General features: G+C 45.8%; 4 protein-coding genes across 4 annotated transcripts; all 4 read left to right on the top strand.

The window, feature by feature from the left end:
- Nucleotides 1-44: 44 nt before the first annotated feature.
- Nucleotides 45-3313, top strand: ERT1_3 (Transcriptional regulator of nonfermentable carbon utilization; the record flags this gene model as incomplete). Its single annotated transcript, XM_064823091.1, has 2 exons — nucleotides 45-53; nucleotides 98-3313. 2 exons carry the CDS (start codon nucleotides 45-47, stop codon nucleotides 3311-3313), a joined length of 3225 nt encoding a protein of 1074 aa, XP_064679691.1.
- Nucleotides 3314-3795: 482 nt separating this feature from the next.
- Nucleotides 3796-8120, top strand: ATC70_003735 (uncharacterized protein; the record flags this gene model as incomplete). The annotated part of the gene is made up of 2 exons (XM_064823090.1): nucleotides 3796-4732; nucleotides 4876-8120. 2 exons carry the CDS (start codon nucleotides 3796-3798, stop codon nucleotides 8118-8120), a joined length of 4182 nt encoding a protein of 1393 aa, XP_064679690.1.
- Nucleotides 8121-8642: 522 nt separating this feature from the next.
- Nucleotides 8643-9581, top strand: ATC70_003734 (uncharacterized protein; the record flags this gene model as incomplete). The annotated part of the gene is made up of 1 exon (XM_064823089.1): nucleotides 8643-9581. The coding sequence occupies one exon, from the start codon at nucleotides 8643-8645 to the stop codon at nucleotides 9579-9581; it is 939 nt and encodes a 312-aa protein (XP_064679689.1).
- A 75-nt stretch (nucleotides 9582-9656) lies between these two features.
- On the top strand, nucleotides 9657-12925 carry ATC70_003733 (uncharacterized protein; the record flags this gene model as incomplete). Its single annotated transcript, XM_064823088.1, has 2 exons — nucleotides 9657-9665; nucleotides 9710-12925. The coding sequence occupies 2 exons, from the start codon at nucleotides 9657-9659 to the stop codon at nucleotides 12923-12925; spliced, it is 3225 nt and encodes a 1074-aa protein (XP_064679688.1).
- Between the last annotated feature and the right edge of the window lie 317 nt (nucleotides 12926-13242).

The following is a 13242-nucleotide window of genomic DNA, read 5'->3' as shown; positions in this document are numbered from 1 at the left end:
TAACAACCCAGTCCACTCCTTTCAAGTCTCTCTCTCCCTTTGGAATGCCAATGGTCTACGTCAATCAACGGTACATGATGTTCTTCATCATGTTCAGAACACTCATGTACTGCTTGTCACTGAAACCTGGCTAACCTCTGGTTCTTTCCCTACTAACTGGTCTCAATTCCACCTCTATGGCTCTAAAGTACCTGGTGCATTTAACCGTGGTTCTGGTGGCATTACTGCCTTTGTCTCTCCTTCCTGTCCTTTCTCTGTCTCTCAACTTCCGTCTTACAATGCACACACTTTGTCCCTTAAGGTTGGCACCCTTACAGTTCATTGTGTGTATCTGCCTCCACCCTTATCTTCGGATAAGGTGCTCTCGCTTCTTCGCTCGTTACCCGTAACCAGTGATACCATCCTTTGTGGTGATTTCAATGCTCGCTTTGGATCTCTACTGGGTGATACTAATGCTAATCCTCGTGGCACCTCACTACTGCCATGGCTGGAGGAGTCCTCTTTTTCCATTCTCAATGAGTCTTTAGCTTTCGGTACACCCACATTCACAACTTTTCGACGTCAACAAGAGGTTCATAGCATCATTGATCTGTTTCTCACAAACATTGGCGAGGCTGCTCTGTTACATCCTCAACTGGTGGTTGAATCTGATTTGTCTCTTGGCTCTGATCATCGGCTGATGGTACTTACTTTCGAGTATGTGCCCTCTCCCGATGATACTCTTGGTTCTGGTAACTCTGGTGGTTTAGCCCCTAGACGGCAATGGAAGCTCTCGAAATTGAGGAAAAAGCGGCCTTTGGGCTTGCTTCGTGAATCCTTTCGATCTTCTGTTGCTCCTTTGGTTGGTTCTCTCTCTGGTTTGGTGTCTGCTCCTCCTGGTGTTTGTCCAGATATTGATGCACTCAACGATTCTTTGAATCAATGTTTGTATGAATCTCTGGATAGCTCAATTGGTGTGAAATCTGGTCGTCCTGGCCACTGGAAAAAGTACTGGACACAGGAAATTGAGGATGCTGCTCGTGAAAGAGATACTATGTATAGTAGATGGAGGTGGGCAAGTCGTTTTGCCAAAGTCGAAACATGGAATCTCTATCAAGCTGCTCACAGGCGTTTTCGTTCTCTTGTACAAGCTGCTAAGCGTCGATCGTGGAATCAGTTTTGCTCTGATTTGGAAAAGGATTTTTCGAAAGCTACTGCTGCAATCAAGCGCATTAAAAGAAACAAGGAATGCTCTACAACGTACAGTCATCCAGACGGTCCAACTGCCTCTGTCAACACAATGGCGTCCCATCTTGCCTCTGTCTATGATGGCTCCCTGTTGAATAATGCGTCTCGCCTTGCTGCTCCGTCCAATTTCTCTGATTTGCCTTATGATGTGTCCACCGCTGATTTGGGTCTATTTGATGCTGATACACTTGTCTCCCTCATTAAGCGTTTGCCAAATGGGAAAGCTCCTGGTCCTGATCATTTGAAAGCTGAAATGCTGAAGGCTCTAGCATCTGACATTGCACCCGTATTGTCTCTGCTCTTTACACTCTGCTCTCAGTGGTCGTATACACCAGCTCTATGGCGACATGCTCAAGTTTTTCCCATTTACAAGAAAGGTGATGTATCTGATCCTGCAAACTTTCGTCCAATTTCGCTTACTTCGGTGATGCGTAAATTGTTCGAATTCTCTCTGATGCCTGCTCTTGATGAACATTCGCCTGCACTTGATGTTGCTCAAGGTGGTTTTCGCCCACAGCGTAGTCCTCTGGATCAAGCCCTCTGTCTTCATGATTTGATGCACGACTACTTCCTCACCCACCACCACTATCCTGTGGTTGCTTTCCTGGACATCAAATCAGCGTATGATACCGTGGATCGTCGAGTGATTTGGGATGCTCTCTCTCGTTCTTCTCTGCCTCGTTCAGTTCTCAGTTTGCTCATCCACATGTTCGATGATGTACTCGTGTCTGTGTTGATTGCAAATCACACCTCTGTTCCCTTTTCGCCTGCTACTGGCGTATTGCAGGGTTCAGTGCTCAGCCCTCACTTGTACTCTTTGTACATCAACTCTCTGCCTGCTCTTCTTCGTTCTGCTGTCAGTCGCGGTACTATGGTATCGCCACCTGGGATGCCTAGTGTTTGCGTGAATAGCCTGCTCTTTGCTGATGATGTGGCCATATTTGGCTCTCGTACTGATGTGCAAACCATGTTGGATGTCGCTTCAGATCACTCGTTCTCTCTTGGCTACAGATGGAAACCATCAAAATGTGCTGTACTTTGTGCTCCAACAGCCTCTACTCGTCATCCATTGTCCCTATACGGTGAACCTCTTCCTGTGGTAGAGGAATTCACGTATCTTGGTATGCCGTTTAGATATAAAGGTCTGTATGCCCCTGGGATTCTCAATCTGCGTGCTTCTGGTGCTATCAAGACAATGGCATTGTTAAATTCGGTTGGTGTCAATCGAAATGGTTTTTCTCTGTTGCTTTGTGCTCGTCTGTATAAAAGCTTTATTCGACCCAAACTGGAATACGGCTTAGCTATATCTCATCTCTCTTTCCGTGACTTCAAGGCTCTTGATGCTCTGCAAAATCGATTGGTTGGTATGTTTGTTGGTAGTACATGGTACAATGTTGCCAAACATTTGACCTGTATTCCCAGCATGAAGCATCGATATAACGTTCTGGCAACACGTTATGCTCTTCGTGCTGATACTCTCCCTGATGATTGCTTGTTGGTTCTGCTTCGTCGTGGTTTACTGTACACTCGTCTAGACAGATTTATCTGTCAAAACCCGTTGTATCTGACACTACCTGATCCGCCGCCATTCACCACTGCTGGTCTTACTGAAATCTTCGATTCGTATTGGCAAGATCAAGTGGATCGTCAACTTGCTACCGCTGCTGCTACTGGTGCTCAGACTCTCCTTCGTGCTTGTCGTCCGTCTGTCTCTCGTCCAGATCCCATTCTGTATCTGCCTATTGGTCGATCTGCTCGTAGTCGTCTTGTGCGGTGGCGTCTTGGACGTTTCACCAATATGCGTGAAGAATGTCCGTGCACTACCGGTGAGTTTATCTCCCGAGATCACTTTCTGACATGTCGTGCTCTGGATCATACTTTGTTTGATGCTTTGCCACCTGCTCCCCCTGGCATCCATCGCATTGATCATGCTCTGAACTGTCTTCCAGACAAGGCTTCAGCTGGTCCACCGTACTTTTGGTCTGCTTTGCTCCTTTTGTTGCATGCCATTGATTGCCTTGTGCATCCTCTGGCTGTGATCCCACCAGATCCAGATCCTGGATCGCTCTGGTTTTCTGCCCATTGATGAACGTTTGTTGTTTTTGCTTTCTCGGTGCGATGCCACGGTGGTAAGTAATTATCAAAGTTCCCATCCGTTGGTCATTCCTCCAGATCAAATCAACAATACCAGTATTCATGCCGATCCTCTGCCACTACCACACTTTCCTTTTTCCCTTTTTCTTCGTTAGTGTCCTCATAAGGGTTTTTTGTACCTGCTACTCTTTTGTTTCTAGAATTCTAGGCTAATGCTCCCATCGAGTGCCCATTGAATTCATGTATATAATAAAAATCAACGTTAAACTGAGCTACATCCCCATCACTTTTTGCCACCTTCCCCCGGTAAAAAGTATTTCCTCACTATAAAAGCGGTTTATCTCGACAACTAGTTCACCAAACAATACCAAATTACAGCAGTAGACTTGCGTTTATCCATAGTTTATTGTATATTAATTTCAGTCTTGTTGAACAACTTGCCAGTTTCTTTGAATCCTAGTAATTTTTCACAAAATGACTACACCAATCTCTCAAAGCCTACAAGGTTTTGACATCAGTCAGTTGCCCATGTTACTTGAGCACATTCAGCAGCAACTTGCCTCAGTTCAGGAGAAAGTACATGAACATGACCACCTCTTGGAGCGTATGAACAAGTTAGAAGAGGAAAACCAAGCCCTAAAAAAAAATCTTTTGGCCAAGGACCTGGTAATTCAAGAATTACAGGGCCAACTATCACGTGGAACTACTCAAGCCCCTACACCTGAGGTAGATCAGGAACGTCCGTTCATCTCTCAGGTCGTACAGTCCCAAGATCCTGCTACTACTGCTAGTACCACTATTGCTACCGATACTGCCACTAAAGGTAGTTATCTCTCTGCTGCTCGCTCTGGAGCTAAACGCCCCGATCCTGTTCGTACAGCCAAACGCCGTCTTGCTGCTGGCCGTCTCTTCCAATCTGCTGCTGTTAAGGGCCAACAGGGATACCAATATGTCTACCTTGGTAGATCTGGTAAGATCCAGCGCTCTGAGGTTCGTGCTACCCTCCGTAAGGTTGGTGTTGATACTGGTCGTGTTCTCGACATTTGTTTCCCTGCTTCTGGTGTTATTGGAGTTCTGGTCCATATCCAATATGTCGACACTTTTCTTGCTTACATGCACAAGTGCGAAGCTGAGCTCATCGAGAATTTTGAGCCTCTGGATCCCAAACACATTGCTGATCCCCAATATGCAAACCTTGCTATTGCGGATCGAGAACAACTGATCTACGAGTTTACAAACACTCGTGCTCTGCAAACTCTTTCCTTCCTTCGTCCTCTCAATGTCAGTGGTGTTGGAAAATACTTTGTCTCTGCTGGATGGATTTCCCAAGAGGAACTTGATACAGCTGTTTCCGAAGCCATGGGCCGCCTTGCTGAAAAAGAACCCAAGAAGGCTCAATTCTTGCTCAAGCGTAGAAAAGCTTCTGACAGCAATGACTCTGCTATGGAACTCTAATGAGCTCTATAATACATCAGAGTCATATCAACAACAACCCCGTCCACTCCTTTCCTGTCTCTCTTTCCCTTTGGAATGCCAATGGTCTCCGTCAATCAGTTGTGCACGATGTCCTCTCACATGTATTGGATACGCATGTTCTCGTTGTCACTGAAACTTGGCTTCTATCTGGTTCTTTCCCTTCCGACTGGTCTCAATTCCATCTATATGGCACAAAAGTACCTGGCGCTTTTGGCCGTGGTTCTGGTGGTGTTACAGCCTTTGTCTCTCCTTCCTGTCCTTTCTCTGTCTCTCAACTCCCGTCTTACAATCCTCACACTCTGTCCCTTAAGGTTGGCACCCTTACGGTTCATTGTGTGTATCTGCCTCCACCCTTATCCTCGGATAAGGTGCTCTCGCTCCTTCGCTCGTTACCTATAACTAGTGATACAATCCTTTGTGGTGATTTCAATGCTCGCTTTGGATCTCTACTAGGTGATACTACTGCTAATCCCCGTGGTAACTCTCTACTACCATGGATTGAGGAGGCTTCGTTGTCGATCCTCAATGAGTCTCTAGCTTATGGTACACCCACCTTTACAACATTTCGGCGACAACAAGAGGTACACAGCATCATTGATCTGTTCCTTACCAACATTGGCGAGACGGCTATGTTGAATTCTCAACTGGTGGTTGACTCTGATCTGTCCCTTGGCTCTGATCATCGGCTGATGGTACTTACTTTCGAGTATGTGCCCCCTCCCGATGATACTCTTGGTTCTGGTAACTCTGGTGGTTTGGCCCCTAGACGACAATGGAAGCTCTCGAAATTGAGGAAAAAGCGGCCATTGGGCTTGCTTCGTGAATCCTTTCAATCTTCTGTTGCTCCTTTGGTTGATTCTCTCTCTGGTTTGGTCTCTGCTCCTGATGGAGTTCGTCCTGATATTGATGCACTCAATGATTCTCTGAATTGTTGTTTGTATGAATCTCTTGACGGGTCAATTGGTGTGAAATCTGGTCGCCCTGGTCACTGGAAAAAGTACTGGACACAAGAAATTGAAGATGCAGCTCGTGAAAGAGATGCCTCATATAGTCGATGGCGATGGGCAAGTGGCTTTGCCAAAGTTGAAACATGGGGTATATATCAAACTGCTCTTAGACGTTTTCGCTCTCTGATACAGGCTGCCAAAAGAAAGTCGTGGAACACATTCTGCTCTAATCTGGAAAAGGATTTCTCTAAAGCTACTGCTGCTATCAAACGCATAAAGCGAAACAAAGAATCCTCTGCTACTTATAGCCATCCAGATGGTCCAGCTGCTTCAGTAACAGCAATGGCATCACATCTTGCATCTGTATACAATGGTACACTCCTTAACTCTGCTTCTCGTCCTGTTGCTCCTGAACCGAATGTATCGGATCTACCCTACAATGATCCCTCTGTTACAAATCTGTTTGATGCTGATACTATTGTCTCTCTGATTAAGCGATTGCCAAATGGAAAAACTCCTGGTCCTGATCATCTGAAAGCTGAAATGCTGAAGGCTCTAGCATCTGACATTGCACCCGTATTGTCTCTGCTATTTACGCTTTGCTCTCAATGGTCGTACACTCCTGTATTGTGGCGTCATGCTCAGGTCTTTCCCATTTACAAGAAAGGTGATGTATCTGATCCTGCAAACTTTCGTCCAATTTCGCTCACTTCGGTGATGCGTAAATTGTTTGAATTTTCATTGATGCCTGCTCTTGATGAACATTCGCCTGCACTTGATGTTGCTCAAGGTGGTTTTCGTCCACAACGTAGTCCTCTGGATCAAGCCCTCTGTTTACATGACTTGATGCACGACTACTTCCTCACTCATCACCACTATCCTGTTGTAGCCTTTCTGGACATCAAATCTGCATACGATACAGTGGATCGCAACGTTATTTGGGATGCTCTTGCTCATTCTTCACTACCTCGTCCAATCCTTAGTTTATTGATCAATATGTTCGATGATGTACTAGTCTCTGTACTGATTGCAAACCACAACTCTGACCCTTTTTCGCCTGCTACTGGTGTACTCCAAGGTTCAGTGCTCAGTCCGCACTTGTACTCTCTGTACATCAACTCTCTGCCTGCTGTTCTTCGTGCTGCTGTCAACCGTGGTACTATGGTATCTCCACCCGGAATGCATCCTGTTCATATCAATAGTTTACTCTTTGCTGATGATGTGGCCATATTTGGCTCTCGTACTGATGTGCAAACCATGTTGGATGTCGCTTCAGATCACTCGTTCTCTCTTGGCTACAGATGGAAACCATCAAAATGTGCTGTACTTTGTGCTCCTACTGCCTCTACTCGTCATCCATTGTCTCTATACGGTGAACCTCTTCCTGTGGTAGAGGAATTCACGTATCTTGGTATGCCGTTTAGATATAAAGGTCTGTACGCCCCTGGGATTCTCAATCTGCGTGCTTCTGGTGCTATCAAGACAATGGCATTGTTGAATTCGGTTGGTGTCAATCGAAATGGGTTTTCTCTGTTGCTTTGTGCTCGTTTGTATAAAAGCTTTATTCGACCCAAGCTGGAATACGGCTTAGCTATATCGCATCTCTCTTTCCGTGACTTCAAGGCTCTTGATGCTCTGCAAAATCGATTGGTTGGTATGTTTGTTGGTAGTACATGGTACAATGTTGCCAAACATTTGACCTGTATTCCCAGCATGAAGCATCGATATAATGTCCTGGCAACACGTTATGCTCTTCGTGCTGATACTCTCCCTGATGATTGCTTGTTGGTTCTGCTTCGTCGTGGATTACTGTACACTCGTCTAGACAGATTTATTTGTCAAAACCCGTTGTATCTGACACTACCTGATCCGCCGCCATTCACCACTGCTGGTCTTACTGAAGTCTTTGATTCGTATTGGCAAGATCAAGTAGATTATCAACTTGCTGCTGCTGCTGTTTCTGGTACCCAGACCCTCCTCCGTGCTTGTCGTCGTTCTGTATCTCGTCCAGATCCCATTTTGTACCTACCAATTGGTCGATCTGCTCGAAGTCGCCTTGTTCGCTGGCGTCTTGGACGTTTCACAAACATGCGTGAAGAGTGTCCGTGCGTGATGGGTGATTTTATATCTCGAAATCACTTTCTGACATGCCGTGCTCTGGATCGAACACTTCTCGATGCTCTGCCTGTGGCTCCTCCTGGTATTCATCGTATAGACTATGCCCTTAATTGTTTACCTGTGAAAGCCTCTGATGGTCCTCCATCTTATTGGTCTGCTTTGCTTGCTCTGCTTCATGCCATTGATTGTTTAGTGCATCCGCTGGCTGTCATCCCTGCTGATCTTGATTCAGGGTTGTTATGGTTCTCTGCTAGATAGTCTCTTCATTGATGAACGTTTGTTGCTTTGTTTTCTCGGTGCGATGCCACGGTGGTAAGTAATTATCAAAGTTCCCATCCGTTGGTCATTCCTCCAGATCAAATCAACAATACCAGTATTCATGCCGTTCCTTTGCCACTACCACACTTTCCTTTTTCCCTTTTTCTTAGTTAGTGTCCCCTTAAGGGTTTTTTGTACCTGCTACTCTTTTGTTTCTAGAATTCTAGGCTAATGCTCCCATCGAGTGCCCATTGAATTCATGTATATAATAAAAATCAACGTTAAACTGAGCTACATCCCCATCTCTTTCCGTTTTTCATCACTTTTTGCCACCTTCCCCCGGTAAAAAGTATTTCCTCACTATAAAAGCGGTTTATCTCGACAACAAACACTCCAACTAGCCTTCAGTTGTACCAGTTTACTTGCATTTAGTCAACGTACATTGTGTTATAACTTCCAGTTTGTTGGACATCTTTTTCATATTTTATTGAATCTCCAAAGTTTGATAGAATATTTTCAGCCATGCTCAACAATAATCAGCAATCTATGGATTTGAATCAGCTCATCCAAACTGTTCAAGAACAACAGCAACAGCTGATCTCTCTTACCGAGCGAGTACAGCAACATGACAATCTCCTTGCCCGCCTGGACCTTTTGGAAAAGGAAAATGGAGAATTAAAAAATCAGTTACAGGCCAAGGACCTTGCAATCGAAAAATTACAGGGCCAACTCTCATCCCGCCGCACCAATCAAGGTGCTCCAGCCAGCTCTCAGGTAACACCACCCCAAGAGCTTGTTACTACTCACCAACCCGATGCTACTCAAGGTAGCTACGCATCTGCTGCCCGTAAAGGTGCTCAACATCGTGACCCTGCCCGTACTACCAAGCGACGTCTTGCTGCAGGTCGCATGTTCCAAACCACCACCACCAAAGGTCAACAAGGATACCAGTATGTGTATCTAGGCCGCTCTGGTAAAATCCTGCGCTCTGAGGTTCGTTACCAACTTCGCCGAGCTGGTATTGATACTGGCCGTGTGTTAGACATCTGTTTCCCTGCCACTGGCGTCATTGGCATCTTGCTCCACATCCAATATGTTGAGGAATTTCTTGCCTGTATGCGCAAATGTGAAGCTGATCACATTGAAAACTTTCAACCTTTGGATCCCAACAACATTGCTGATCCCAAATATGCTGATCTTGCCATTGAAGAGCGTGAGCAATTGATCTATGAATTCACCAACACCCGTGCTCTGCAAACTCTCTCTTTCCTTCGTCCACTCAACGTTAGTGGCGTTGGCAAATACTTTGTCTCTGCTGGCTGGATCTCTCAAGAAGAGCTAGATATAGCCGTCTCTGAAGCTATCGGTCGTCTTGCCGAGAAGGAGCCCAAAAAGGCTAAATTCTTGTTCAAGCGTCAAAAGGAAGATCATGACAGCAATGGCTCTGCTATGGAACTCTAATGAGTAACATAGCTACTAGTCATACTCCCAATAACAACCCAGTCCACTCCTTTCAAGTCTCTCTCTCCCTTTGGAATGCCAATGGTCTACGTCAATCAACGGTACATGATGTTCTCCATCATGTTCAGAACACTCATGTACTGCTTGTCACTGAAACCTGGCTAACCTCTGGTTCTTTCCCTACTAACTGGTCTCAATTCCACCTCTATGGCTCTAAAGTACCTGGTGCATTTAACCGTGGTTCTGGTGGCATTACTGCCTTTGTCTCTCCTTCCTGTCCTTTCTCTGTCTCTCAACTTCCGTCTTACAATGCACACGCTTTGTCCCTTAAGGTTGGTACCCTTACGGTTCATTGTGTGTATCTGCCTCCACCCTTATCTTCGGATAAGGTGCTCTCGCTTCTTCGCTCGTTACCCGTAACCAGTGATACCATCCTTTGTGGTGATTTCAATGCTCGCTTTGGATCTCTACTGGGTGATACTAATGCTAATCCTCGTGGTACCTCACTACTTCCATGGCTGGAGGAGTCCTCTTTTTCCATTCTCAATGAGTCTTTAGCATTTGGTACACCCACATTCACAACTTTTCGACGTCAACAAGAGGTTCATAGCATCATTGATCTGTTTCTTACAAACATTGGCGAGGCTGCTCTGTTACATCCTCAACTGGTGGTTGAATCTGATCTGTCTCTTGGCTCTGATCATCGGCTGATGGTACTTACTTTCGAGTATGTGCCCCCTCCCGATGATACTCTTGGTTCTGGTAACTCTGGTGGTTTAGCCCCTAGACGGCAATGGAAGCTCTCGAAATTGAGGAAAAAGCGGCTTTTGGGCTTGCTTCGTGAATCCTTTCGATCTTCTGTTGCTCCTTTGGTTGGTTCTCTCTCTGGTTTGGTGTCTGCTCCCCCTGGTGTTTGTCCAGATATTGATGCACTCAACGATTCTTTGAATCAATGTTTGTATGAATCTCTGGATAGCTCAATTGGTGTGAAATCTGGTCGTCCTGGCCACTGGAAAAAGTACTGGACACAGGAAATTGAGGATGCTGCTCATGAAAGAGATACTATGTATAGTAGATGGAGGTGGGCAAGTCGTTTTGCCAAAGTCGAAACATGGAATCTCTATCAAGCTGCTCACAGGCGTTTTCGTTCTCTTGTACAAGCTGCTAAGCGTCGATCGTGGAGTCAGTTTTGCTCTGATTTAGAAAAGGACTTTTCGAAAGCCACTGCTGCAATCAAGCGCATTAAAAGAAACAAGGAATGCTCTGCAACGTACAGTCATCCAGACGGTCCAACTGCCTCTGTCAACACAATGGCGTCTCATCTTGCCTCTGTCTATGATGGCTCCCTGTTGAATCATGCGTCTCGCCTTGCTGCTCCGTCCAATTTCCCTGACTTGCCTTATGATGTGTCCACCGCTGATTTGGGTCTATTTGATGCTGATACACTTGTCTCCCTCATTAAGCGTTTGCCAAATGGAAAAGCTCCTGGTCCTGATCATTTGAAAGCTGAAATGCTGAAGGCTCTAGCATCTGACATTGCACCCGTATTGTCTCTGCTCTTTACACTCTGCTCTCAGTGGTCGTATACACCAGCTCTATGGCGACATGCTCAAGTCTTTCCCATTTACAAGAAAGGTGATGTATCTGATCCTGCAAACTTTCGTCCAATTTCGCTTACTTCGGTGATGCGTAAATTGTTCGAATTCTCTCTGATGCCTGCTCTTGATGAACATTCGCCTGCACTTGATGTTGCTCAAGGTGGTTTTCGCCCACAGCGTAGTCCTCTGGATCAAGCCCTCTGTTTACATGACTTGATGCACGACTACTTCCTCACCCACCATCACTATCCTGTGGTTGCTTTCCTGGACATCAAATCAGCGTATGATACCGTGGATCGTCGTGTGATTTGGGATGCTCTCTCTCGTTCTTCTCTGCCTCGTTCAGTTCTCAGTTTGCTCATCCACATGTTCGATGATGTACTCGTGTCTGTGTTGATTGCAAATCACACCTCTGTTCCCTTTTCGCCTGCTACTGGCGTATTACAGGGTTCAGTGCTCAGCCCTCACTTGTACTCTCTGTACATCAACTCTCTGCCTGCTGTTCTTCGTTCTGCTGTCAGTCGCGGTACTATGGTATCACCACCTGGGATGCCTAGTGTTTGCGTGAATAGCCTGCTCTTTGCTGATGATGTGGCCATATTTGGCTCTCGTACTGATGTGCAAACCATGTTGGATGTCGCTTCAGATCACTCGTTCTCTCTTGGCTACAGATGGAAACCATCAAAATGCGCTGTACTTTGTGCTCCTACTGCCTCTACTCGTCATCCATTGTCTCTATACGGTGAACCTCTTCCTGTGGTAGAGGAATTCACGTATCTTGGTATGCCGTTTAGATATAAAGGTCTGTATGCCCCTGGGATTCTCAATCTGCGTGCTTCTGGTGCTATCAAGACAATGGCATTATTGAATTCGGTTGGTGTCAATCGAAATGGTTTTTCTCTGTTGCTTTGTGCTCGTTTGTATAAAAGCTTTATTCGACCCAAGCTGGAATACGGCTTAGCTATATCGCATCTCTCTTTCCGTGACTTCAAGGCTCTTGATGCTCTGCAAAATCGATTGGTTGGTATGTTTGTTGGTAGTACGTGGTACAATGTTGCCAAACATTTGACCTGTATTCCCAGCATGAAGCATCGATATAACGTTCTGGCAACACGTTATGCTCTTCGTGCTGATACTCTTCCTGATGATTGCTTGTTGGTTCTGCTTCGTCGTGGTTTACTGTACACCCGTCTAGACAGATTTATTTGTCAAAACCCGTTGTATCTGACACTACCTGATCCGCCGCCATTCACCACTGCTGGTCTTACTGAAGTCTTTGATTCGTATTGGCAAGATCAAGTGGATCGTCAACTTGCTACCGCTGCTGCTACTGGTGCTCAGACTCTCCTTCGTGCTTGTCGTCCGTCTGTCTCTCGTCCAGATCCCATTCTGTATCTGCCTATTGGTCGATCTGCTCGTAGTCGTCTTGTGCGGTGGCGTCTTGGACGTTTCACCAATATGCGTGAAGAATGTCCGTGCACTACCGGTGAGTTTATCTCCCGAGATCACTTTCTGACATGTCGTGCTCTGGATCGTACCTTTTTTGATGCTTTGCCACCTGCTCCACCTGGTGTACATCGCATTGACCATGCTCTGAACTGTCTTCCAGACAAAGCTTCAGCTGGTCCACCGTACTTTTGGTCTGCTTTGCTCCTTTTGTTGCATGCCATTGATTGCCTTGTGCATCCTCTGGCTGTGATCCCACCAGATCCAGATCCTGGATCGCTCTGGTTTTCTGCCCATTGATGAACGTTTGTTGTTTTTGCTTTCTCGGTGCGATGCCACGGTGGTAAGTAATTATCAAAGTTCCCATCCGTTGGTCATTCCTCCAGATCAAATCAACAATACCAGTATTCATGCCGATCCTATGCCACTACCACACTTTCCTTTTTCCCTTTTTCTTAGTTAGTGTCCCCATAAGGGTTTTTTGTACCTGCTACTCTTTTGTTTCTAGAATTCTAGGCTAATGCTCCCATCGAGTGCCCATTGAATTCATGTATATAATAAAAATCAACGTTAAACTGAGCTACATCCCCATGGATGCTTGAATGGCTCACTTGGTT

This window comes from Mucor velutinosus (genome assembly GCF_035048745.1).
Source record: "Mucor velutinosus strain NIH1002 chromosome Unknown tig00000165, whole genome shotgun sequence".
Lineage (NCBI taxonomy): Eukaryota > Fungi > Mucoromycota > Mucoromycetes > Mucorales > Mucoraceae > Mucor > Mucor velutinosus.
Note: the sequence above shows the minus strand (reverse complement) of the source record. Positions and strands in the feature narration are given on the sequence as shown.